The sequence below is a fragment of the Uloborus diversus genome, unplaced genomic scaffold (genome assembly GCF_026930045.1).
Source record: "Uloborus diversus isolate 005 unplaced genomic scaffold, Udiv.v.3.1 scaffold_15, whole genome shotgun sequence".
NCBI classification, from domain to species: Eukaryota; Metazoa; Arthropoda; class Arachnida; order Araneae; family Uloboridae; genus Uloborus; species Uloborus diversus.
Window position 1 is genome coordinate 2517665 of NW_026558209.1, and position 27658 is coordinate 2545322.

At 34.6% G+C, this 27658-nt stretch overlaps 2 protein-coding genes across 2 annotated transcripts in view; one reads left to right on the top strand and one right to left on the bottom strand.

Moving 5' to 3' along the window:
- LOC129233045 (nuclear receptor coactivator 5-like) overlaps positions 1 to 5255 on the bottom strand; it is a 56028-nt gene extending 50773 nt beyond the window's left edge. The window contains exon 1 of the mRNA XM_054867126.1: positions 5130 to 5255. The gene's annotated coding sequence lies outside the window, so the exon portion shown is untranslated. The remainder of the gene's footprint in view (positions 1 to 5129) is intronic.
- A 12359-nt stretch (positions 5256 to 17614) lies between these two features.
- The window catches only part of LOC129233050 (hemocyanin B chain-like), a 36225-nt gene continuing 26181 nt past the window's right edge, over positions 17615 to 27658 (top strand). Inside the window, exons 1-2 of the mRNA XM_054867132.1 lie at positions 17615 to 17831; positions 26366 to 26586. Of these exons, the coding sequence (XP_054723107.1) occupies positions 17630 to 17831; positions 26366 to 26586 (423 nt within the window). The 5' untranslated portion in view covers positions 17615 to 17629. The remainder of the gene's footprint in view (positions 17832 to 26365; positions 26587 to 27658) is intronic.

Below are 27658 nucleotides of genomic sequence, written 5' to 3' on the forward strand. Positions count from 1 at the left end.
GTTGGCATGTATCCAAAACATACGTTTATGGAGGCAATTGCAGCGGATGAAGGTCGATTGAGAAAAGAAAGAGAGAACCAAAAACGCTAGAAAACTCAGAATCTTTTCAGATTTAAAATATGAAATTTCTGCAGAAGCTGCAGATTTTCTACAAATATTTTCCAGCTCAAGATAGAACTTTGCACAAATTCTGCAGATTTCTCTAAGCTCAAAGTAAATCTTAAGTTCTTGCAGACGACTTATAGAATTCAACATTTTTTTCGAGTTTTCCGCCGAATTGTTGTAATTTCCTAGACTTTTAAATTTTCTTCTAATTTAAAGAAATCTACAGAATTTGTGCAAAATTTTATCTTGAGTTGGAAGATATTTGCAGAAAAACTGCAGTTATTTACTGCAGAAATTTCACCGAAATCTGTAGAATTTCTGCAGAAAATTTGTCTGAGTTTTTCTCTGATATTTGAGCAGAATTGTTCTGCAGCTCAGGCATCTGTTCTGCGACGTACGTCGCAAATTTAGCAGTATTCTGTTTTGGGGGTTGCAGATGTGGACAAAATTCTAGATATAGGTACATTACCACTAAATACGAGCCCAGGTATTGCGGTTTGACTCAGGGCTGGCAAGTTTCTGCCGGAGCAGTTAAAAGAACTGGTAGAAACCGGTTAAAACCGGCATGGCAAAAACCACTTTCTGCCACATTTTTGGCAGAAACTGGCAAAAACTCTCAAAATGACAAAAAAAAAAACTATTGATAGACAGTAGAAAACGCATGGAAAAAATAATTGTTAACCAAAGCACAGTTTAATTTACAATATTATTCCAATTCAGAATCAAATGTTACATCGTTTGGATCCTGCAGTTGCTTCTTGGAAAAGGTGCTTCCAAAAATCTAAATAGTTTCTCAATTTAATATACAAGAATGAGAAACTTTAGAATATTCTTGCAACAGAAGAGCTAGCAGGCAATGCATCAAAGAACAAGTAATATTCATAAAACTTTCAAATTGTATATTTTTTTAAACTGGTCCATCATGTAGTAACTAGGGTAGTGGTAAAAATTCGACTGGAAAAATGAGTTTCGAGAAGTGGGGCCAATTTGATTTGCAAAGCTGTGATATTAAGTACAAAATCTAGATTAATATTGGGAATTAAAATTTGACACTTTCTTCTAGAAGCACACGATAATTTCAATCACAAGCAATTTAGATGAAGCTTATTTGTGAGCAAATTACAAACAGTAATGCCAGTTTAATTTTGTATGTTGTATGTTACTCCTCTATCCTAAGAAACCATAGGATTTTGGTCCTCTGTTAGATTAATCCAAATATTATGAGCATCAGCAATTGAAAAGTTCCCTTTCTGAACTAAATCAAGGGCACTAGCATAACATTTTATTTTTTACAATGATGAAATGAAGTTTAATTTTTTAGTTTAAACGAATATCATTTAGTAATTACTTTAGTTTTTTTAAACGACTAAGTTTTTGCCAGTTTCTGCTGGTTTTAACCGGTTATAACCAGTTTCTGCCGCTGGCACGGCAAAAACTAGTTTCTGCCGGCAGAAAGCCAACCCTGGTTCGACTGCCCTGGTCAGATTTCGACACTATGTTCGATCTTCAACACATCTGGCATACTTTTTTATTAAATTGAGTATTAGCGAAAACAAGTATTTATTTATTGGCATTATCTAAGTTATTTGAAAAGTTGAAACGATCTTGTATTTTTTTTTGTGTGTGCAATAAATCAGTTTTTCTGCTCTCCCATTTTTTGCTTAATCAATGTGATATATATCTTGAATAGGGTCATTCCATGTCAAATCAACCAAAAAAAAAAAAATTATTTTCAAACTTACCATCTCAGATTTTCATGAAAATTTCAGAGATTATACTGTTTGACATTCTAAATTCAGATCTACTTTTTAAAATAATCTATCTCTTTTGGTTAATGAGTTATTAATTTTTTAAATGTGTAAAAACTCACTTTTTTTTACTCATCTGTTGTGCTTAAAAATGCTACAATTTTAGTTCTATGGGGTCAATACAGTTGGTTAATAGCTCATTTTAAAGAGAATTGCACGAGCTTTAATTTGACATGCAACTTGCATATTTTTCTAACATTTTTATTTTATTTTTAATTTTTTAAATTTTAAATTTAAATTTTTTTTAAGTTAGTGTCCTTTAAGAATTTTGAAAAAAATATGTTTTTTAATATGTTTTAGTTGATTTATCCTAAAAATTTTAAATTTTAAAATTAAAAAATATATTAAAAATTCAAGAGAAATATGCAAGTTGCATGTCAAATTAAAGCTCATGCAATTCTCTTTAAAATGAGGTAATAACCAACTGTATTGACCCCATAGAACTAAAATTATAGCATTTTTAAGCACAACAGATGAGTAAAAAAAAGTGAGTTTTTACACATTTAAAAAATTAATAACTCATTAACCAAAAAAGATAGATTTTTCTAAAATGTAGATCTGAATTTTTAATCCCTGAAAGTTTTATGAAAATCTGAGATGGTCATTTTGAGTGATTGGTTGATTTGACATGGAATGACCCAATAGCAGACTATAAATGTCCAGTTAAAGTAAATGTTTTTATTAGTAAACGATAAATACTTTTTACTAGCAGACGATAACTATAAAATGAAAATAATTATTTTAATTTGCAAATGATAAAAATTCTGTAGTGTAGTTATTTTGGCATTCAAGTTATTGAAATTAAAAGTAGAACCCAATTTAAAAATTGAGAACTGCTAATATTATTTGCAAAATTATTTGATTTGAACTAATACATGTTATACATATAGTTTGTATTCATGATATTGCTGATTTTAATGCATAATTAAAAGAAATAGGAGTTGAAGTTATCACAATTGAAATCATTTTTAAAACTAATTTGGTGATTAAAATTCAACTTTTCTTACATGAACATTAAAAATTCTTCACATCAAAGACAAAGGACACTGGTTTATTAGGGTTAAACTAAACTGCCTGCAATAGAAACTAATAGCTCTACTTTTCAAAACCTGTAACAAGTATATTCAATGTAATAAAACGAAGTAACATTTGATTAAATTTGAAATTCTTTTTGTGGACATACAACCATGAAGCAAGACCCTTGTGGATGACCCTTTTTACAACATCTAACTGCAATTTACTAAACAATTGTTTTTTGACACAATCACTTAATATTGTACACATGTACTTACGTAGTTTTAAATATTTAAATAATAATTAGACAACCTGACTTTAGCTGGTGAAAGTGTGGTGGAGAAAAAAAAATCATAAAACTTGAAAACAAAGCCGAGCACCAATTAAGAACATTTTACTTCACTCATGAAATGTTTTAGTCTTCTAATAAAATTCTCACCTTCAACTTTTATGACTTCACTATGATCAATTTGCAAATCACATCTTTATGAAAATAAAATAAATGGGTCATTTTCCCTAAACAGCGCAACTTGAACAGGGCAAGGAATGGCATTCACTGTGCCAGGGGAATGACACTTAAAGGAAATAATGCGCTTTACTGACGATATTATAATTTATGTGGGAAAAGGAAACACTACTTTTATGAAATTGAAAAAGATCCCAATGTCGTGGTGTCCAAAAAGTAGTTATTGTGGTTATTTGTTTCCTTCACATTTTACAGGGGAAGGACGACAGGGGAATGACAAAAATTAAAGTTAACTTATATATTGTCATAACTGCAAACAACAAATATCAATGTCACTTAAAGTAAGGGGGGGGAACTCTATACAAACAAGAGTCAATCATTCATTGAGCGATTATTACAAAATTAAATGAATTATCAAAGACAGGGTAACGACAGTCGTTAAAAATACTTATCAAGATTTAACTTGAGATCACCCGAACATACTCGACACCGTATATTTATTCAAAAAGAACTAATTAAGATTATTTCTATGATGAGACAAGAGTTCAAAGATTAAATTATGAGTTAATACAACTATTACCAGGTGTGAGAAACATTCATTCCATTCCTCGACAGGGGAATGACAAAAAATCAAAGGACATTTTTTACTTTTTTTTTTAAATAGTTCAAACCTAGAAAATTTGAAACTTTTCTATTTTACAACATTGCATAACACTTCTTAAGAGGTTAAACAACATTTTCTGTACAAATATGCATGGCTTCCTGAATCTTTAGAGCTGATTTTGCTTTAAGGTGGAGGTAGGGACACACAGGGGAATGACATTTATCGTGTCAAAATATTATTTAAATGTATAATAATAATAGAGTGTTTGTTTTAACTTATTTTACAAACATAAAAACATGTTGTTAAAGCATTCTAGCGTCAGTTTTATTTCTATTCTAGTTAATTTGTTATTTTTGGAGCAAGGACAAGAATTTAGTACTTTAGAGAAAATGACCCAAATGCACGAAATTACTACATTAAAATGGCCCTTGTTACGAAGTTAGTTGTCAATCAAAGTTACTGTCATAGAGGAAGATTATGTAGTCTTGAACTAAAAAAGAAGGAGTTTTGAAGGAGTCACAACCAAAATGAAGGAGTTTTGAAGGAGTTACAACCAAAATGAAGGAGTTTGAAGGGCCCCTCCAGAAAATTTCCTAAATGAAGGAGTATTGGAGGAGTTTTGAAGGAGCGTACGAACCCTGAATAAGCTTCAATTAAACCTTAAATTTTATCGATTATTTTTGGAACCCTCGAGTGATCTTTACGGAGCCCGCGGAACACAATTTAAGAAACGCTGCTCTAACTAGAGAGAGATACATCTATTTTCCGAAAAAAAAATGTTCCCTGTCGCTTGCAGAGTTCTACGGTCGTTCGATTGTTTATTATATGATTGTCAATCATCCCGATCGCTCAGATCTGCAAGGATAGGATACTCGACAAACAGAAAGATTCCTTATCAATGAGTGAGTGGAAAATATTTTAAAACTGTTGTGATTTCCCTGAATATATATTTTTTCCAGCTAATAGCACATCGGAACTCTGATTTCAAATGGTACTTAGTAGGCCTAAACCGCTTTTCGGATCGAACGTTCCATCCATCGCTTATAGAAGGTAAACAAACTCACTTTTACGACATTCTACACATTTTTTAAACGCTTGAATAATGAGAAAGGGATGAATCTTTTTTACTTACCTCAATAATGCAATCCGGCTTTTTTCAGAATTCATTCACAATTTGAAGAAAAATGAGAATTCCACGTTCTTCACTTCACTTCGAATTTTGTTTCACTCAGCTGCTCAGAGTATGGAACAGCTGGAGTGGCATGGGTTGCGTTCGGAAGTAACAGCCGGCTACAGGGAGGTCATTCCTAGAGTCCCTATTGGGACTCTAGTCATTCCGAGCTCTTCAGCTTGCGAGATCGAGATTCTCGCTCACGTGATCGGTTGTGACGTAGAAATGTCGCAAAGTAGTATTCTAATCTACTCGAATCTAGCCGCAAGCTACGTTCGCGTAAATTAAAATGCTACTTTGCGACATTTCAACGTCACAACCGATCACGTGAGCGAAAATCTCGATCTCGCAGCTCTGGCGAGCTTGGAATGCCCGCCCAGGGATGAGCTGCAATATTGGATTTTTTATTAAACTGAAATTGACTCCTTTTTATTTATTTATTCATTTGTTTATAAACTAAACAGCTGTTCAAGCATAGAGGACTGCGTGACAAGCGCCTTGCCTTCGGAAACACACAGAAAAGATAAAGATTTACAATACAAGAGAAGGGAATAACACCCAGAGGGCACCAGCGGGAATCGAACCCACGACATCCGACTTAGAAGACGAAGCTTTTACTACAGAGTCACGGAGGCCGTAACTTACAACTTTTTATTCAATTAGTTTTTCCATAGAATTACCTTAACTCCGCATTTTTTTCAATTAATCTTAAGGTCTTGAGGCAACTAAAATTTATTAAATTTTAATGGATTCAAAATAATCGAAAAATAAAAAGATAAGTAACAAAAAAAAAATGAATAAAAGAAATAATTCACATTTTAAATTTATTGGTTTTCATCACAACAAACAAGTTTATCATTTTAGAGGTAAAAAAATTCAATTTTTTATTTTATTAGTATCAAAGAAAAAAAATCACTACTTAAAAAAAATACAGAATTAAATTTCACAATACAATTTTCTGATTCAGATGCGACGTACATTTATCTTGGCATTTTAAAAAATTCGAGGGAGAAGAAGATGCGAAGGAATATTTGAAACGGTATTACAGTCAAATTTGCTTACAACGAGCCCTGAAATAACGAGAACCCGGGTTTACGAGGGGGTCAGAAACATTCGGTTGGTACAATGTTAAGTCTGTGGAGGCATAACTCGCTTTTAACGAGCAAACGGCGCTTAAATCGAGCAATATTTAAATGCTTCAAGTGCCAAATCCATAAAACAAGAATTTGAGAAAAATGGATAAAATATTATATGGTGTTTTTAAAATTATTTTCAAATTACAAATTTAAAAATACGATGCAGACTGTATTACTGCAGACGCATCTTTGATCTAATGACAAATAGAAAGTATAAGATGGAATATACTTAGAGTAATTGTTATTATTACTACATTTTTTTGTGATTAGGGAAGTTAATCGATTTCGCAAGTGAGTGAAAGCAAATTATTAATTCAAATTCAGTCTTTGAATTATTCTTTTATTACGGAGAAATTTCATTACATAGATTTATGTTTTATTAAAGAGTTTAGCAAAAATGAATAATAACTATTCTGTTACTCTTACATAATATTAAGAGTATTATTACATAGCCTACTTTCTCAGTAAAAGTCAGAAAAGAAATGAAAAAAGCATGAAAAAGGCTTAATGCATCTTAAAAATGTCGCGAAAAACAAAAAAAAATGTATAAAATAAATAAAATAATTAAATAAATATCGAAAAATTAAAAATTGGAGAGTGGGTATTGAGATGGGGAAAAATGTCTGTCGGTCTTTCTGTCGGTCCGTCGGTCTGTCTGTCTGTCCCACCCTCTTAATAACTTTTGAATGCATAGTCCGATTCGAACAAACTTTTTTTTACGTGAAATACACCGCCAGCTCAGTCATTTCCAGCCGAGGACTAAGCACGAAACTGCAGTCCTCGGCTGGAAATGACTGAGCTGGCGGTGTATTTCATGTATTTTTGCTTTAGCCCTGGCTAATGGGCGGTAATTTACTGATTAAACTTTTTTTTGTTCAAAAGATCTCGGCGAGGACACCTCATTCCCATACTTCACTTTTTGATTTAAACTATTTTTTGTTCAACTTTGAACAGTTCAAAAAAACTTAACATTAGCGCCTACGGGGAAACTGAAAGTCAATGTAGATTCCGTACTTGAAGGCGGATTTATTTCAAACAAATTTTGTTGGAAATAGCTCTTGACGCCAAACTTCAAGACTCCGACTCCGAGAATTTAGAGACACCTGACTACGACTCCGACTCCTGTGTCCGACAATTAATCGGACTCCGACTCCCTACTTCGACTCTGACTTCGTAGCTTTGGCAAAAATTTATACACGGAAGACAAATGACTGACTGCGACTCTTGGATATTCGACTCCGACTCCTTTATCCCAAAATGAGATTGACTTCGACTCCACAGCTATGATTTTCACTGTGAAATAATTATTGTTGATATGACTTGTTTTTATTTTTACGCTAAAGTTTTAATTTAGGTATTCAGTTTTCGGCGAATAAACTGGCGAATAAATACGGTCGACATCGGTCTCTAAGGAAGTCGAAACGCTTTGAGCTCGTCAAAGGTCCCTTCTACTTGACATTGCACATACCAAATGCTTTTGGTTGCCAGGACTCGTCATAAAAAGTTGAACTCCATAAAAATATCATTGCTGAAATCAAGTTACTTTATCCAGCTTCATATCATAGTCAATATCAATAGTGACAATATAGTTTATTAGCAAAAATAAAACTCTTTTTTTTTCTCTTCCTAGTGCGATCCCCTGACAGGGCATCCATTCTTTTATGTGGCACTACTATCGACGGATGCAAAAAGTCCACCACACGGAGGCAACACAAAGCTAAATAAATAAATACAGTTGAACTCGGTTTATACGAACTGCCAAAAATTGACGAATTTCTTCGTATTAACCGTTATTCGTAACATCCGTGGATTAAGTAATATGGGGAAAAATAGAAAATGCATATGTAAATTTAAAACAGAATTCCTTTGCAACTCATTTACAATGTCTGTCTTTTCACGAACTGTTAGACTTTTCCTTTTGACGCTCTCCCATCTTCAGCTTTTAATGGGCTACCAAATAAAGCAGCATTCAGTTTTTAAAAAAAACATCGGACAGCCAGGCAGGATAGAAACTACGAAATTTTTTCCTGCATGAACCAGAAAAAGCTAAGCCAGTTTAGGCATGAAATAACGTGCTTTATCGATATTCGAGGAGAGACTAAATACAGGGTCCATTATGAAAGTAATGAGCATTTACTGGCAAAATTTGTTTATTGATCGTAATTTGTACAAATGCTCACTATTCTTCAAAATACATTCCTCCTGCATCAATACACTTGCGGAGACGTGTTAGCTACGCCTGAAAGGCACCCTGAAACTCCTTGAAGGGAATGCCTCTCAGGAACGTTGTAACATGGTGTTGGATGTTTTCCACGGTTTCCTTTCATCTTTCTCTTGAGTCGCGGAAACAAAAAGAAGTCACATGGAGCTAAGTCGGGACTGTAAGGGGTGAGGGATCACCGGGGTGTTGCTCTGGGCCAGGAAATTGGTAATGATGAAGGCTTTGTGACTTGAAATGCAATCGTCCTTGAAGGCTTCTTGCAACATCTGGAATGTTTCGGTTGCATTTTTTCCAAGCCTCACGCAAAACTTTCGTTGTTTAAGCGAACGCTCCATCGTGTCATGTTACAAAAGTTGAAAACACACTTGAAGCGGAGGCACGTATCTCCTCTCACACTGCTCGAACTCAACTGACGACCGGATGCATTGAAAGGGCATGTCCCCCACCACATTTTCCAGCCAGTTTTACCGTGCTGCCATCTATCGTCGCGTCACAATAACATTATGCTCATTACTTTCATAATGGACCCTGTAGAAGGGTCGGAAATAGTGGGACAGTAATTTTTATTGAGCAAAACAGGTGGCAATACCCAAATGAAATGATAGACGGTTTTATCCCCAAGCAGACTGACCAGTCCAAAAGTAAACAGGTGTGATAAGCTTTAACTCTTTCAGAATAGCAGAGGAGCTTTCAGAATAGAATTGTTCGTCTTATAGCCCGGTCAATTTAGACATAAAAATAGTGATCAAATAACAAAAATTCCGGGAAAGCTAAATTTGTGTAGGGACCTTGGGCTTACTATTACAAATAAGGTGCCAAAAGTCCCCATCGATCCCATGTGCGCTAAAAAAGTTATTCGGGGTCAAAGGTCAAAATTTTAGGTTTTTTGGATTTTTCTCAAAAACGGTAAGTTTTATCGAAAAGTACCGCAGACCAAAGTTATAGATCTTAAAATTCTCCATAAAAAGGGTCCTTATGATTTTTTACTCCAAGACCAAACCTTCCCAGAAACCCCCCCAAAAGACAGCCAGTCATTTACAGAATCCCCTCTACTTGCATGGCCTTGAATAACATCTGGCTATTCTAGTAGTGTGACATCGTTCCCGTACCCAAAGGGGCCGGACCTACTAAGGGCATGGGCGCACCCCTCAATATCGCCCCCCCCCCCAAGAAGCAAGAGTCCCCTCCAAAAACTGAGAAAAATACCCTTCAAAACAACCCCTTTTAAATGTTTTTTGAGCTCTCAAACTTCATACAATAAAACAAAGTTTGGATAGGCGAGTCGCATTATTATCTTGACTCCTGAAAATGTTTGGCCTTAGTGATACATTGTGAGTAAGATTTCTGGATTCTAATCTGACTCTAAGAAATCCATCTCTCTTGGTTAGACAACAAACTGTGTTTGACGCTTCTTTGTCTAATTTTACGCATCGTCTCACTGCTTTAGTATAACGTGAGGTATTGGAAATCATATAATTCAGTAGTTACGCCCTCAAGCACCATTTCTTTTAAAGTTTTATCTGATATTCCTTTTTTAAGAAGATGATCCGAGTTTTCCCACTTCTGCTTATCAAAGAACTCAAGTTGAAGTCTGAAATTGTAAATTTTTGCTATATAATCGAATTTTATAAACTTGCCATCGGACTATGTTTGGATCATGAGCTCTTGTTATGCAAACTGGTTACTTTGAGAATCTAAAAAATATAACACTAGGCATTGCGGATGACCATCATCAGAGAACTTGTTTCAAGACGAATTACGACGATCAGTTCGAAGATGGACAATGAACATGTATAATTCCAGATTTCAATTTTGAAGCAGAGAGACTGCTATGAGCTCATCGATAAGCAGAACTGGTAAAACTCGGCAGCTCCCTCTTTCAAAAAGGGGACTTCCGATAAAACTTCGAAAGAAATTGCTTGGTGGCGTACCTACTGAGTAGTATGGTTTTCAAAACTTCACGCCATACTAAAGCAGCGAGACGATAGGTAAAATAAGAAAAAGAAGTGTCAGGTACTCAAAACCTCACATATCATACTAATGCAGTGAGACGATAGGTAAAATAAGAAAAATAAATGTCAGGTACAGTTTGCTGCCTAACCAAAAGGGATGATTTTATTCGAGTCAGATTAGAATCTAGAAATATTAAGCCACAATACCATCAAGCCACAATTTCAATCAAGACTGAAAATTATGAGAAGTAAAATAGTTCAACTCGCATGCCAAACTTATGTTTTATTGTAATCAATGTGGTTACAGTTTGAGGGCTCAAAACCCATTAAAATTTTTTTAGCAACGTCTTTTGTTTCAAAGGGTGACTGATGTGGGCTGTTGCAAGCCACATTATTTTAAATTTTTTATACTTAACCTTTGTTCTCTATCATAGGTAAATTTGACATTTTGAGCCAAAGTTATCTGCTAAGTGGAGAATTAAACATTTTTTTACTAGATAAGAAATGCTTTTATTACTAATTTTTTTTCGTATCTATGTAAGAATTAATTAATATGAAAGCAAACTTTTACAAATCATAACTTCTAATATTTTTTTCTATAAGTACGGAGCAACACGATGTTATTCAATTCTGACTATATTGGTCAAATTCAAGACTCAACGCATGTGTAGAACTTTAAAATACAGTTTATTATTAAAATGATCTTATGCAATGTGTAATCTACACAAAAAGCCTGATCTTAAACATCAAATTTCTCAAGTTTTGATATTTGATGAAATTATATTTTTTTCCAGTTTTTATGCAGTTATGGTCAACTTCGAGGCGCGAGCGACACCTCAAGATATTTTTTGCGGTCGAAATCCTTTTGTTGAACCAAATATCTCTATAAAAGGCAACTTTTCCGGGCTATTACTTAGCGTTTATCAGATTTTGATTTTTTTCAATCCACCCTAATGAGTATGGCCAGTACTTCAAAAGTAAGTCCACCTCGAACAAGAGAGGGATTATAAATGAATCTGAATCCAGCTTTTGTTGTAAAAAACACTGCTTATTTTGTGGCGAAGAAGAGGATGAAGAGGCTGAGAAGAGCAAAACGCAGAATTATCGCAGAAAAATTTATAAAGTTTCCACACTTACATTCAAAGAATCCCTTTTAAAATTAGCTAAAGATCGTTCTGAGGTGTGTCAAAAGCTGCTCTTGCACGTTTTAATTTTGAGTATGATTCAGTCGCTGCTTTATGAATTTTTCTTTCATTATTCTGCGTTTTCTTCTTCTCAGCCTCCTCATCCGCTTTACAGCCACAAAATAAGCAGTGTTTTTAAAAACAAAAGCTGGATTCAAATTCACTTAATCGCGCTACAGTACGAGGAGGACTTACTTTTGAAGTACTAGCCTCTTTATCCTGACGTTGCTGCAGAGATTGAACTTTTCCGGGTGTATGATTTTTTGCAATTCATGCGAATTGTAACGGACTTTTGACTTCTTAAATAATCAGCATTCTTATAGCTTCTCCCGAGACTTGCATCGATTAAAGTTGGCATTCCACAACTGCCCAGCACAACAGTTTCACCTTCAGTCAAAAGTTTATTGCAAATAAAGCGAAATTGTGACATTTTTCTTAAATATTGATCAGTACAAACAACAGTAGACGCTTGTGATAAATACGTTTATTTACTCGAACTGCACGTTTAACTCTAAAAGAAGCAGGTACGTCAGGGGTGCCCCGCCCCAGGAGGGGTCATGGTCCAGACTGCGCCATTGAAATTTTTAGGGAGATTGTTTTGAGGGGTATTTTTCATTTGGGGGGAGGCATGCTTTTGGGGGGGATTTCGGCGAAAATGAGGGGGGTGCGCCTTTGCTCTTAGTGGGTTGGGCACCTCTGGGTACGTGAACGATGCCACACGGACTAGAATAGCCAGATGTTATTCAAGGCCACGCGAGTAGAGGGCATTCTGTAAATGACTGGCTGTCTTTTGAAAGTACGCAATATCTGGGAATTTTTGGTCTTGGGGAAAAAAAATCACAAGGACCATTTTTATAGAGAATTTTGAGATCTGCAACTTTGGTCTGCGGTACTTTTCGATAAAACTTACCGTTTTTGAGAAAAATCCAAAAAACCTAAAATTTTGACCTTTGACCCCGAATAACTTTTTTAGCGCACATGGGATCGATGGGGACTTTTGGCACTTTATTTGTAATGCTAAACCCAAGGTCTCTACAAAAATTTAGCTTTCCCGGAATTTTTGTTATTTCCATTGTCTAAATTGACCGGACTATTAACCTAAACTTTCATTTTGATCTACGTAATATCGTGACATTTTTAATGTAATTAAATAGTAAACCAGACTAATTTAACAAAGTGTTCGTTTTAGCCGTGATTTCGTATTAACCGTGGTCGTATTGACAGAGTTCAACTGTACATTGCTCAATCCATTTGCACGGCTGTGACATTTTTACGCGTTTACCAGCTTTTTATTCTCGATTTCTTAAACTTTCGCTTTTAATTGTTTTATATTCGAATCATAACATGACGTATCAACGTACTGGAAAAAAATGTTTTGCACTTAAATAATGATTTTTACGTGTTGCGGACGAGACCTTGAATACCAATCATTATTTTTTAAATACAAGAAAACGTTTTAGAAAGTTGATGTTTCATATTATGATACATAATGGTTCTTTCTATTCGAATACAAAGCCATTAAAAGCCTAAGTCGAAAATTCCGGGACGAAGGAGCTAAAATGCAGAGAGCAATAGATAGTGTTGAACTTAGCGTCTTATGACACCAGAAGCTGATTTCTGAAGAGATGACACCGAGACACGTGCGTCGTTCCTACGCTTCCGGTGCGGCAAAAACCGCCACTGTATTAGAGCGAAACGCACCGTAAAAGCTGTTCGCAAATGAACCGTCGTCACCTGGATCTTCACAAACTCGTGACGCGCTCGCTCCTTCTAATAACTTTCTAAAAAACAATAATTCAATCTGATTAATTGCCCAAGGGCGCCCATATAGGTGGGCAAGGGGGGCTCAAGCCTCCCCCCCCTTAGAAATGAGAACTTCCTTGCTTTTAGAGTTTTTTTTCATTGCAAAAATGTATAAAAACTTCTTTTCCAGGCATTAATGAATAAGTTATTAAAAATGTCAAGTTTTAATATCTCTAATCTGTACTGAAATCGGTTTCCATGGGGAAAGTATTCTGCGACCCATAAGGAAAATTTTCGAGCCCCCCCCCCTTAAAATTTTGCATATGGGCGCCCATGTAACTGCCAAAAACATGTTTGCAAACGATCCTAAAATTAAACATACGCAGGGGACACATTTAAAAAATATGACCATCGAAACATTTTATATCGTGTCCTTCTTATTAGTTGTTCGTTTTCTTTTTCGACACTATTAATATTTGGTAGCAGACGATCATTTTCAGAATGGGGTTGTTTCCATCAGACAAAAGTACTACTTTTAGTCACTGAAGTTGATAGAATGAGCAAAAAAAAAAAAATATAATAATAATAATAATAATAATAACATGGAGCGAAAAAAATCTTTTATTTTCAAAACGTTTAAATTTTACTTAATTTTTTTACTGTCCAATTTTTCAAACAAGGCGTGTCTTTATGACGTCACAGTTGATGAAATTTGGCGTGCACTTCACTGGCGCACTGAATGTTTATGCTTGCTGTCTACCGCGTTTCCAGCTTATGATAATTCAGAAGCGTTTATTAAATGTTTCGTTCTACGCTTGCTTACCCTATCGTTGACAGTATATGTGAGTAAAGAAGCGTATTAAATATTGCGCTCTGCGCTAACGGCATCATTGAATGGCATTTCATTCCTTGTGATGTCATGTGCAGAAGCGTAAAAAATAAAATTGAATCTTCGCACCGATTGAAATATTTTTTTAAAAACATTAAACTTTGTCAAAATATTTTTTAAATGCTTAGATCTTATATTTTAAAGCATGTTCTTTCAAAAAAAAAAAAAAATTAACTCTAATTTGGATTCCGAAACTTTGAATTCAAATTATGTTTTTCGCAATCACGAGTTGCGACAAGACTCAACTGGTTAGAGTTATTGTTTCTAGAAATGACTCCCCCGCCCAAGCATGTCCCTCCTCCTGGGTGCTTACGTGTATATAGTTGTGTGTGTAGGCTTACGTGGGTGCACGTAGGCGTGTGTATGTGTGTAAAGGCGAGCGCGCGTAGGCGACTGTGTGTGCGCATGCGTGTGTAGGACATGGACGCCACGGCCCAGCAAAAGTGGATTCCGGGGGACAGTGGTCAGGAGCAGCCGCGCCGCCGCCGGTGGACGGTGGTGCAGCCCTGGTCCAAGCTGAAAAAGGAACCGGAACATCAAGGACTGTCAAGTGAGAACAATAAGCAATCGTGATTGCTCAAAAATGAAAGGGAAAAGGATTTTGAAAGGGAAATCATTTTTCCCACTTTTGCATCGTCCTCCTAACATAAATGCAGAAGCGTAAAAAAGGAAAGTGAATCTGCGCACCAATTAAAATAATTTTTTAAAAAATTTAAACTTTGCCAAATAATTTAAAAACTGGTCAAATCCTATATTTTCAAGCATGCTCTTTCAGAAAAAAATACTTTTAAAATTTCAGAAACGACCCCATCATAAGAATTAAATATAAGCAGATGAGGACGTTTTCGGGAAGCCCAAAAATTACTGAAAAACTGCTTAAAAATTCCAGATTCAGCTTTTAAAGGTACTGCAAGTATTAGAACTGGTTCGATCAAATTTGGTACAATGTACTTTCATAACAATTTTTTGACAGGACAAATCTGTTTCAGCAACTAACCACCCTTTACGGTTTAGAATTTCAGTGAAAACGTATGTAATTTACAAAAATTCTATCTGTTGAGTAGGAGGAGAGGTTAAACATTGATCTAATTATGCTGTGTCACTTTTAAAAATAACACCTGTAGCAACAGTGAATATTATTTAAATGTTCGTTGAATTTTTAGAAAAATTTCCAACACAGAATTTGTGAGGCCCTGAAATGAGAAGGAGCTTTCCCAATTCAGAGGTTAATCGGGGCCTGCTTAAAGTCTTCTATAAAAATAATTTGTGTTTTCTCTTCACTTTGCAGATTTGCCGCTTCTATTCTATAACCTCTGTTGAGTGCAGAAAAAAAGTAAATGCACCAGGAAGGAACTCATTTAAACGATGTTTGTTTTGATTTTCAAGCGTAATTTTTGGCATTTTTCAAGTTTGAATTGCTTTTTTCCTTAGTACATTTTCAAAAGTGAAAACTGAGACTTTTGCTTCCAAATGTATAATATGTTATGTTTCTGAAAAGGTTTAAGAAAAATTTACAAACATTTTTCTTTCATTTAAAAAAGAAAATGACGAAGAATCTCTGATTTTTCTAAAACCCTTTTCTTGGCAAGAGCAAAGATTATACTTGCGAATCTCCCCCTCCCCTTCCTTCCTGTGGTTGAAATACTAACAAGTATGTCACTAGCGGTGCTGCTTCGGTTCTAAAAGTGACCATCGATTTTGACACTTAGATTCGATCATTTACGGAAATTCAGTGCACTAAAAAATTCAGGGTACGGAAATTCAGTGTGTGTTTCGCTGAAGGTTTTTAATTGAGATCGTTCAAATCTTTCAGTATTTCAGATTAACAATCAATCGAATGCTGATGAATAATCAATTCTTGTATCGCTTGTTCAGTCAAAATTCGACAAAGTGTGTTTAACGTCTGTTCCTATCTGTTTACATTTCAATCCGACCCGCTTCTGTTCTTCTTGGGGACATAACATAAATTTATTTTCTGTTTACTTCAAGAAAAATGTAGGTTTTCACTTTTGAACTTGCATTTCCATTAACGTACTATTTTAAAAGAATGTAAAATAATTTTTTTCTCTAAATTAAGGTATTTCTGTGAAAGTTTTGCTTACAAATGAAATTGAAGAACAAAATTAAATTGTTGAAAAAGCCGTTTTGCGGTACATTCCTCCGTGGTTCTAAAAAAATTGTCCCGATAGTATGACTATAATGTTAGCAAAAGAAAAATGAGCTAAAATGGCAGAAAATGTAGAACGTGAAATAAAATCGGAAAAAAAGTGACACACTAAATGTGTTTTTGTCCCAAGCATATAATTCCCATTATTGAAATTATGAAATTCTAACTAAGAAGTTAAACGTCATTCATACAAAATTCAGTATCGTATAAACTCGGCCAATGAAGAGTTAAAGATGTGGTTTAATCAATTAATAACCAGGAAATTAAAACCTTTTATGAAATTTTGAAGCCTGAATAATAAGGAAGTAAAGTATTTCAATTATCAAAACTAAACATTTTTGAACAAATCGTTCAAATTACGGAAACACGTGGTGAGGAACAAGACAAAGCTATAAACCACATGAAACCTAAATATGGATTATGTTTTTAAAGAACTTCCCTGTATTCAATTTACTCTGGTATAATATTTGGCATAAATAGGCATTGAAATGGCTGAGAAACACATCAAAAATTTGTATTTTTACCCGATTTAGCCCGTCATTTCATTAACATGCGGGGGGTGGGGGGGGGGGGGGGGGGTGAGAAGGATGGGAAGCAAAAGGAATGTACTCAAAAAATGTTATTTTGAAAACAATAAAACACGAGCGAGGAATTTTTCATTTGTACAACGTATATCTCAAAAAAGGAGGGGGACCCCAAAGACAGATCTTTGCAAAAAATATTACTTGTAATATTAGTAATATGTACCATATTCAACCTTTATTCAATTACCCTTTCATGAAAAGGAATAGTGTTGGAGATACAGCTAACATAAATCAATAATCCGCATTTTGAGCCCCCTCTTTGCCCCCCTGTAAGTCCCAAACCCGACGCTCAAACTCTTGGGACTTTTTGGTACGTTATCTCCGCATGATACTGAACAACTTGGTATAGGTGCACATTCTTTTTTTTTTTGAATGTCCGAGTCATGACCTAATTTGACTGGACAACCACTCTAGAAAACGATTTCTCCAGAGACGAAACCGACACAGAAAAGCGCTATTCCTGAGCTTCCCGCACCCCTTTTCCGGCGAACGCAGCGAGCCAAACACTTCACGGAACCACTGCCCGTCTCGCGCGTATATATATAGGGGTGGAGGGCGGGCGTCCGTGAGTGCTCGAAAGCCAAGATGTCGTCTGCGTCGGAGAAACAGAGGCGCGTGCTGCCGCTCTTCCAGTTCGTATCCCTGCCCACCAGGGACAAGTTCGGGCTCCTGGTGCAGAGGGACCCCCGACTGGCCGGACTGGGGACCCTCGGCCGGGGGGTCCTCTTCTCCTGCTTCCACGAGGAACACCTGAAAGAGGCCACGCAGCTCTACGAAGTGTTACTCAGTGAGTCCCCCTTACGTTATAGATTATTGTTTTTTTTCTAAGTGTAATGTTATTATTCTACTTATATACAGTAGGCGCCGCGTACCCTCTATACCGTCAATGTTAATTTGCACAGGTTCATGTACCTTTTTCTGAAAATCTGTTTAAGATACATTTATGAAATTTTTTCTGTACCTTAAATAGACTGTTTTCTCTATACTGAAGGAACATTTTACAGAAAGAAAGCTTAGTTTTTTTTAAAAAAAATTCTAAAGCGTAAGTCACTGTATTTTTTTCAAAAAATGCCATTTTGTAACACGAAATCAGCTCTATAAAAAAATATTTTTGGAATATGAGAAAGTTTTTACTTCAGTATATGCAATTATATGTATGGAATAGGTGGTGAAAATTTCAAAGACTAAGACAATTTAGTTTCTGAGAGAAAGGAACAGTTAGTTTCAAAAATACCATTTCGAGATATTGCAATTTAAAGGGGAAAATCATACCTTATCAACATGCGTTTAAATTTTTTTTAAAGCTTATTTTAACTTATTTCCAATATGAGCACCATCAAGAAATTTGTATCATTAAAAAGGTATTGAAATGGAGTTTCAAAACATATAAAAATCAAGAAATCAAATTTTTGAAAGTATTTATCATACGCTTACTGTTATCAGAATCACGAAGTCCCGAGACACTTGTATGTTAACACACGTTAAAAAAGTCGGATATTGTAATCAGACTCATCGTTTATTGTTATCACTTTTTCATAAACTTTCAATTTTCTCCCGTTATTGTTCCTCAATGAACAGAAATACATAGGCAAACCCTGACGAGACTCACTTTCTGTGTAGCATTTTGTGGTTTTCAATAGCAGTTCAAAATTTTTCTAGGAATGAAGCTACAGAAAGTTCACCCCCCCCCCGGTGACCACTGACTCCCCCTAAGAAAACTTTCTTTTGCATCTAAAAAAATTCTGTCGCTGGACATGGAATTGATGTAGGACCTCCATTGGTGCCATTGCTTTGTAAACTATTAAAGAGTTGTGTCGAGATTGAAAACAAAGCGAAGTTAAATTAAAATTTAAGCAACAAGCAAAACCATGCTTGAAAAGATAGAAAAGCTGAATGTGCTTTGAAACTGGTTTACGAATGTCAGGGAAAACGGTCATATTTAACTTCACCTATTACAATGTGATTAAAAATTGCATAATTTAGCTTTAACTTTTTATAATTCAGATATTTCCCTTCTGTTAATTTAATAATTTATAATTTGAAAGTGCGTTCAGTTGAGTCACTGTGATTTTAATTTGATGTTGCCAAAATAAATGCACCTTAATTGGAAAAAAATCATTATTTTGTATTTCCTAGATACTTTTCGGTTAATGTTATCAGTCGGTTATTGTTATCAAATTGTATTTGTCCCAAAGTGATCACATGAAGCGGCGCCTACTGTAATTAATTTCTATTTCGTTAAGTACTATTAATAGTAATAACAAATATAATCATCAGCTATCGACGTATCTGTGCTTTTGATCAGTTCATTTATTTTTATTTAAGTAGTATGAAGAGTATAAAATGGTACTTGTTTCACGAGGCAGAAATTTTCGAGGGTCCAAACATTTAAGCCTCGCGAAATATTTTTTTGTCCACTATCGATTCTGTTCAGATGACATCCGCAAAATTCACAACATCGGAACGAAATCACGGGAATCTTTAATACAATTCGACCGAAATAAGGTCTTTTACAGCAAGTATAGTTGTCAGTATATATATATATATATATATATATATATATATATATATATATATATATATATATATATACTTAAACATATATACTGTGGTGTTCCGTTAGGGTATGCTCCATATACGCCGTATGCTCTCAAACATTTTTTTAGAAGCGTAGCGTATATCCCCAAACTTCAAAAATATGTATATGATCGCATACATATATTGTGCGTCATGACTGGGAGTATACCCTCAGAAAAATTGATGGGAACACATCTCACTGTATATATATATATATATATATATATATATATATATATATATATATATATATATATATATATATATATATATATATATATATATATATATATATATATATATATATATATATCATTAATAGTACTGATGATTTTCTGTGTAAAAGCGTAAAGAAATAATTTTTATCTATCGTTTGTTCAATGACATTTTTTCTCATGAGAAAAAAAAATTAATTTCCTAAAGCGCAGGAACTCTGTACAATGTGTATCAATGCGTTCATTTTGTAAAGTAATGTTAATACCATTATTAGTTATCAGCGTGCGTAAATATTATGTGCGAAGGGAGGATTTTCTTTTCACCTTTTTCAAAATGAGCAAAAAAAAAGAAAGTTTTGAAAATGACAGCGCACAAAGAAACACCATGCATTTTAAAATAAAACTTATATCGGGTCATTAGTATGCATCTTCAAAAAAATGAAGATGTCGCTCTTTTTACATTAAAATATGTACGTTATTACTGTCCATATGCATGTATATAGTACTTCATTTATTTTTAAAGAAAAAATTTATTAGTAAGGATTTACTGATAAGCCAACTAACCGGTTATCGATTCATCGGCAAATGCGGGTAAAGATAATTGGCCAATGCCGATTCATCGGCTATCTATTAATCATAATGATAGTGATTTTTAATACTAAAATATTTCCACCAACTTTTCTTTTTTTTGAAATTACGATTTCAGTCCTTAATTAGGTAATAGTTGTCTATTTTTGTGAGCGATGATTCATTTTTCTCCATTTTCAAAAATTGTGTTAAAATGTTTTCAAACATTTTGTTGAAGTTCTGTAAATTAATTTTCTGATTGTTCAAAAAATTATGTTACAGTGCGACGCAAAAGTTTAAGCACAACCGAAAATTTTTCATAAAAAAAAAGTATATACCAAATAGCTTTGAAATATTTACTGTATTTAAACAATCAGCTTACAGATTCATGTTTCAAATTTGGAAAGAATTCATAGAAATTAAAACAAGATTTCGTAAAAAAAAATCAAAATTTTGCTGTCGCAAAAGTTTAGGCACAAAAATGAAATATTTACATTTCAGAAAGCATAAAAGTCTTTTAATAGTCTACGGTGTTACCAACGACTCGAATCCGCGATTTTCTATTGATAGAACGAGATGTTGGAACGAGATTTTCAGGGGGGGAGGGCACAATTTTTTTTTCACTACACTCTATCAGCGATCTCTCCCTTTTTCTCTCTTTTTACATCAATAATTTATTATTAATATTATTTAGTAAAATTCCTTAAAATTGTATAAGTTTTGCAATTTATTCAAAAACTGTTACAAAAACATGAATTGTTCTTATGCCAGAACTGAAATCACGTTAAGAATAAAGTACTTGAAACAACAATATGGCGGTAAGATGTTCAAATTAATAAATGGAAATCAATACTTGTTATCACTTCGTTTACTATATTAATGAAATAAATAAAAATGCACACGAATTTTTATCATCGAAAGTTCTGAACTATTCATATTTTTTAAATCATTCAAGGAAAGAAAAAAAAAGGAACACGTTAAAATGGCATGAAATCACTTAAAAATACCAAAAATAGTCAATAAAATCACTTACACTTGATGAGTCTTAAATATAAACATTGCATATGTACACTTATAAAATTGTCTTATTGTCTACGATCAGTGGCGCACACAAAGGAGGGGTCCAGGGGGTCCGGACCCCTCCCATAGGTCTTGCTCCCCCCCCCCTTGATTACGATTCTATGTATTTCGTCCGTTCAATAATTTCAAACGAAGGTAACAGTTATTTCAGTTGTAATAAGTAAAAAATAAAATCTTAAAAAATTAAGATTTTTAAACATAATAATTATTTTTGCAACGAATTGCCTAAAACAAAAGAATGGTGATTATACATGAATACACTGTAATAACCATGTTTTTAGTTTTGTAATTACAGATTAAAATAAGGTTTTATGAACTTCTATAATCATATACTGATTCTACAATGATGAATTTGCTTTGCTTAATCATTTTTTAATTGTGAGAAAACTAAATGCTTAAATTATTTTGCATTCTGGTAATTTCTTTATGTATATTTCATTAAATAATGCTAATTATTTATTCAATAGTTTTTTTTTACTGTTTTTTGTTCTGGAGAATCGATAAAATCAAGTCAATATGTTTGACGGTATATTGGGGTGTGAGATGAGAGTGAGGTTTGGATCCTCCCCTTACAAAATTCTTGTGTGCGCCACTATCTACGATCCCTGCTTACTTTGGAACCACTTCGTTTTCTCAAAGCGCTTTCATCTTCGTTCGAATAAAAAAAAAAAGAGTATTTTTGAAAACTGTTCAAATTAGCGTTCTGGGGGGGGGGGGGGGCACGGGCCCTGTGGGCCCTCCCCCTGGTTGCGGCCCTGCTTCCCATTCTGATATACGTCATGTTAGAGAAGTCCCCGGATGTTTCCTATAGGATTGAGATCTGGGTTGAGTGCTGGCCAGTTCATTGCACTAATATTTTGAGTCATCCTTTTGTGAAACGGGAAGTGTGTATTGATGCGTTGTCTTGCTGGAAAATCCAATTAGTACCCCCTAGGACTTCACCAAACGGCAACAAATGCTCGCTTAGAGTATTTTGATACGCTTCTGAGTTTTGTCTGCCGTTCAGAAGGCGAACCAAAAAGGCTTCAAGAAATAACTAATAAAGGATTTTTTTTTTAGCATTTTTTGCTCCTTCAGAAGTTTTCATGCAGAAACAAGAACGTATTTTATTTTTTTTTTAAATTGTATTGAAATATTATTTTTTAGTTAAAAAAAAAAAGGTGGAGAACTTTAACTTTTTTCATGGGGCAAAGTGAAAAATTAAATATTTTCTATTTGACCATGAAAAATATTTTTGATCAAAGTGTTATTCTCCGGCAGTTATGATATTTCCAAAACACAATTTCAGATGATCATTGGCGGTGTTGAGGGGAAGGAAAGTTTTGGGGGGCCTTCCCACGATTTAAAAAAAAAAAAAAAAACGCGTCTTACAAATACTTTTACCGGTCATCTTTAGTATATTAAGTGAACGGATGGGGTTTCGGGAACTTTCTCCCTCTTTTTTATCCGAAATTAAAATTCCAAAACTTTACGCGATTTTTGATTATGCTAGAGAAAGTGGAGTCCAGAAATATTTTAAAACTGAAGTTCCAAACACGAAATGTGCAAAATTGAATGATCTTACGGAAAGGGAGTCCATTCTTTAGGGGCTCATTTCCTTAAAACGCAGTTGTAGGTCATCTTTGGAGACATTAGGAGAAATTACAGGTACGGAGCACTCATGCGGAACATTTTTCGAAATTGTAGTTCCAAAAACTCAATATCAGACTACATATTTGGTGTTAGATCAGAAGGGGAAAGGGGAGGGTACAGGAACTTTACAATAAGTCATTGTATTTGTTTAATTGGAAAAGTAAGAAAACTGATAGGTCTTGAATGACTATATGATAGTCATTCTATGGATTGTCATTCTGTGGATAGTCATTCTATGGATAGTCATTCTATGGATAGTCATTCTATGGAGGAAGATTATGTAGTTTTGAAGGAGTCAGCACCAAAATGCAGGAGTCTGAGGAGCCCTTCAAAGAAATTTCCTAAATGTATTGGAGGAATTTTGACGACGCGTACGAACCCTGTCTATGCACACATTAAAAACTCTTAATTAAAAACCCTTTTTAGTTCCTATTTCCCCCTCTTCCCCCAAAAATGGAAGTAATTGCGAAATCAAAGCGGGGTTATTCCATACGAAATGAGCAAAATTCACAAAAAAGTGGTGGCCGCATGGTAACAGATTTTTATGAAATTTGGTACACAGAGAGGTTCCTTTTATGCCTGTATAAAAATATCTAAAATATTTTTGCTTAATATTTTTTATTTGAATAGTTACATACGATTGAAAATTGGTCAAATTTAAGTGCATTCTCATTAATGCTAAATGTTGCAATTTTGAAGGCTTGTATCTTATTAACTATTAAATGAAAACATAAAAGTTATATGTTGTTGCAATCTATGGAATAGGGTAATTAATCTGATATCAGTAAAAATTTTAAACTTATTATAGTTAACATTTAACCGAGTTTCAAAAACTGAAAATATTTCTGTTTTCTCATAATTAAGCATTTTATTTTTCAATCTCAATCTTTAAGGAATGCATTAGCTTTGCTGAAATTAATACCCAATAAAGTGCTTAGTATCATAAAAGAAATACCTTACTTTTGAAGTTGCATTTTAACTCCTTTGTCTTCAAAATCAGTTTTCAACTTCCGATTTTGTCTTTAAAATCAGTTTCAGTGACATTTTGTAAAATTATGATTTTCCCCCTTCCACATAGACACAAAAATTCAAATGAGGGAAAATTCAGACAACTTTAAAATTTTGCTAGAATATAGAGCTGTGTTTCTACTATTTGCTCGAAGAAACTTGAAATTGGTTTTCATTTTCCAAACTTAAAATAAGATTCCGAAAACTAGCATTTTCTTTGTGTTTTATGGGTCATCCATACGGGTTCGACGCATGAGTGATTTTTAATTTTGTTTTTGAAATTCATATCCCTTAAAGCTGCATATGAAAGATGTTTTAAAACCACTTTTATTTTTTCTCTCAACTGGACCTTTGATTTTTTAGAGGTCATCAAAAGGAATTTTCGTAGCCAAAAATGGGACTTTTAGACCTTTGCATTTTGGCTAAAATCTATTTGAAATTACATTTATGATAGTTAAATTAAAGCTTTGACGGTGTATGTCAGACCCGCGCATGGCTGTACAGTGGGACCTCGATATAAGGTCGCCCCTTCGGGACTCACCGAAACTGACCTTATAAGTGAAGTGACTTATAACCGATTCATACGATGAGCAAGTATATAGTCCCAATTCTCTGTAAAATGTAATTCATCTCTCTGTTTTTTATAACTCTTTATTGAGTTAAACCAATAAAAATTAATGAAATTAATAAATATACTTTTTGAAATTTTTTCATTAGGAATAAAGTTGTGTACAAATATTCTTGAGCAAAGTACTGATGTTGAAATAATGTTATTAAAAATAATCCAAAATGCAGGACTGGTACAATTTTTCTAATTTTTGTAGTGTTTCATAAGGTTTGTATTTTCAGAAGGAAAAAAAATTAGTTCTTTCAATCATTTTGTAAAAATGTCGTATGATATTTATACCCTCAGCGAGTGCTTCTGCTTTGTCAACATTTCAATCGTTATATCCACCTTGTATTACATTTTCGGCACTTTTATACTACGTTAGTGGAAAAAAAAAACTTTTCACCGATAAAAGATGGCAAACCACGGAACATTCTTGGAAAGGAGTCCGTGTAGTTTTGAAATCCCTCAAAAAAGTCAGGCAAAAGTAATGTGACCAGATTTTTCAAGCTAAAAATGAGGACACATGATGGAGGGGGGGGGGGGTAGTTTTTTTTTTTCCACAGGCATAATATTTTACGTAACAGAAAAATGCCTAGAAACAACTCAAATGTACCAATAAAGAACTCAAGTTGAAAATAATTTAATAGTATAGATGTAAAGAATATTGCATCACACAACAAATTTATTAATCAAAATTATTATTTTCAGTTGTACTTGCAGCGTATTAAACATTAAAGAATAACATTTTACATGGCGTTCATTTTACATGGCGTTCTTACGTTTACTGACAGCAAAAAATCGAAAAAGCGTTTAAAAAAGCTAGATTGTATGTTATATTTCTTGTGTGAAGGAATTTAAACAACAAAAGTGGGACTTTTTCGACAAAGCTGGACTCTTTGGCGGGACAGTAAGACAAAAAATGGGACGTCTGGTCACATTAGGAAAAAGTGACCTTATAAGCGATAATGGTATTCAAGACCTGACCATATATCAGATAATTCATAACATAGTGGAACGGATCCGGTGCGACTTCCAACTTTCTTGAAAGGACGACACAGTTCTTGAGAAAAACACAGGAGCTTTATTTACACTATGTACAGGAGAAATCGTTAACAACTACTAAATGAATCATCAGCAATGAAGCAAATATCACATAACACCGTAAACTCAACGGTTACACACGTACTTACTTCCAAATACGAAAAAACACACAGTGAAAGGTCCTCGCAATAACAGAGCTAATACACTCTCAGTACGAATTCTCAATCGAAACTAACTTTTTATCTATCGCTAACGGCTTATATACACACCGAAAAGAGAGCTCTCAACTATTCCAGAAAATGCTACACCGTTCTACACTTTCATTGATAAAATCAGTGAATGAAATAAGAAAAAAAAAGAATAGGGGGCTCGTATACTTCGGCCGAATGTAAAGGGGCTGTATATTCATTACGGGAAACTATTTACAGGTTACGTTACTACAATAATTACTATTTACAGAATTTGTAACAAAAGAATTTCTATTCAATGAGCCGGAACTGAAAGAAATTGACATTATATGCGGGGCGACCTTATATGCGGTGTGACCTTATATCGAGGTCTGACTGTGTACTGATATGAGTCTCCCCTTAGCCATCCCGACGTTCGAGGAGTTCTTGGACCTGTGCCACCAGTGTCGTGACTACGTGAACGAGGGGCTGTTCGCCTACGCCGTCTCAGTGGCGTTGCTGCACCGCAAGGACTGCAGGGGCGTCAATCTGCCGCCCGTCCAGGAGGTCTTCCCCGACAAGTTCGTGCCCGCAGAGACGCTCTTCAAGGCCTACAAGGAGGTCACGCAACACGCCGACGAAGACGTGAGTACAACCCCTCTTGCAGAATATATTTCCCTTTAGTAGCGTTTATAACTTACATTATAACATTTATTTTAAAGCAAATCTTTTATTGACGCGCGTTGCTACGCCAACAAAAAAATACATCATTATACTGATTTTCATGACAATCGGTTGAACGGGGCAGAAGTGGCTACCCTGCAGTGACACCTGGTGGCGAGTGGCTTCAATGAGCACCTTCTCCGTGGAAAAATACATATATATATAGCAAATTTCATAATGTTCGGTCCAGGTATCCAGTGAAGCCTCAAATTTTGTACTCACGCAGTTTGCAAGATCCATCCATCGCTAAGAATATCAAATAGAAAGAGTTTTAAATCCCCCCGTTGCATGAAAAGCCATAAAACAATAAAGAAAGAATTTATTTGTTCAGACTCAAGAAAAAGGCCTAACTTCTTATCAATGAGATCTTTCACGCGAATTCATTTTATTCGTATTTATCCAATGGATTGTGACTTAAATTGGAATAAAAAAGGAACGATCGATCGGATTTTTTTCGAACGGGTCTATAAACATTCCCAGTACCAAAAATAACAAACGGTGAAAGTTTCAGCCAAATCTGCCGGGTAGTTTTTGAGTCCATGGATGACATACAGACAAACATTCATTTTTATATATACATATGTTATACTGTACAACAACATGAATTTCATGGCTACGAGCCTTGTAGCTGACAAAATTAATCGCATAACCTTCTAAGAAAAAAAAATATTAATTTGAATTTTTGGCATCTTGAATTCAAATTATGTTTTTCGCAATCACGAGTGTGTGCGGAGGGGGGGGGGGTATGTGTGTTTGTGTGTGGGGGAATGTGTATGTGTGTGTAGGCATATGTGTTTGTGTCTGTGTGCAGGCATGAGTGCGTGGGTAGTTGTGTGTGTGTATGTGTAGGTGTTTGTATGTATGCGTGAGTGTGTGTTTGTGTGTGTGTATGTGTATGTGTTTGTGTATGTGTGTGTATGTGTCTGTGTATGTGTGTATGTGTTTGTGTGTAAGTGCGTGTGTGTATGCGTATAAGTATAGGATATGAACTCAA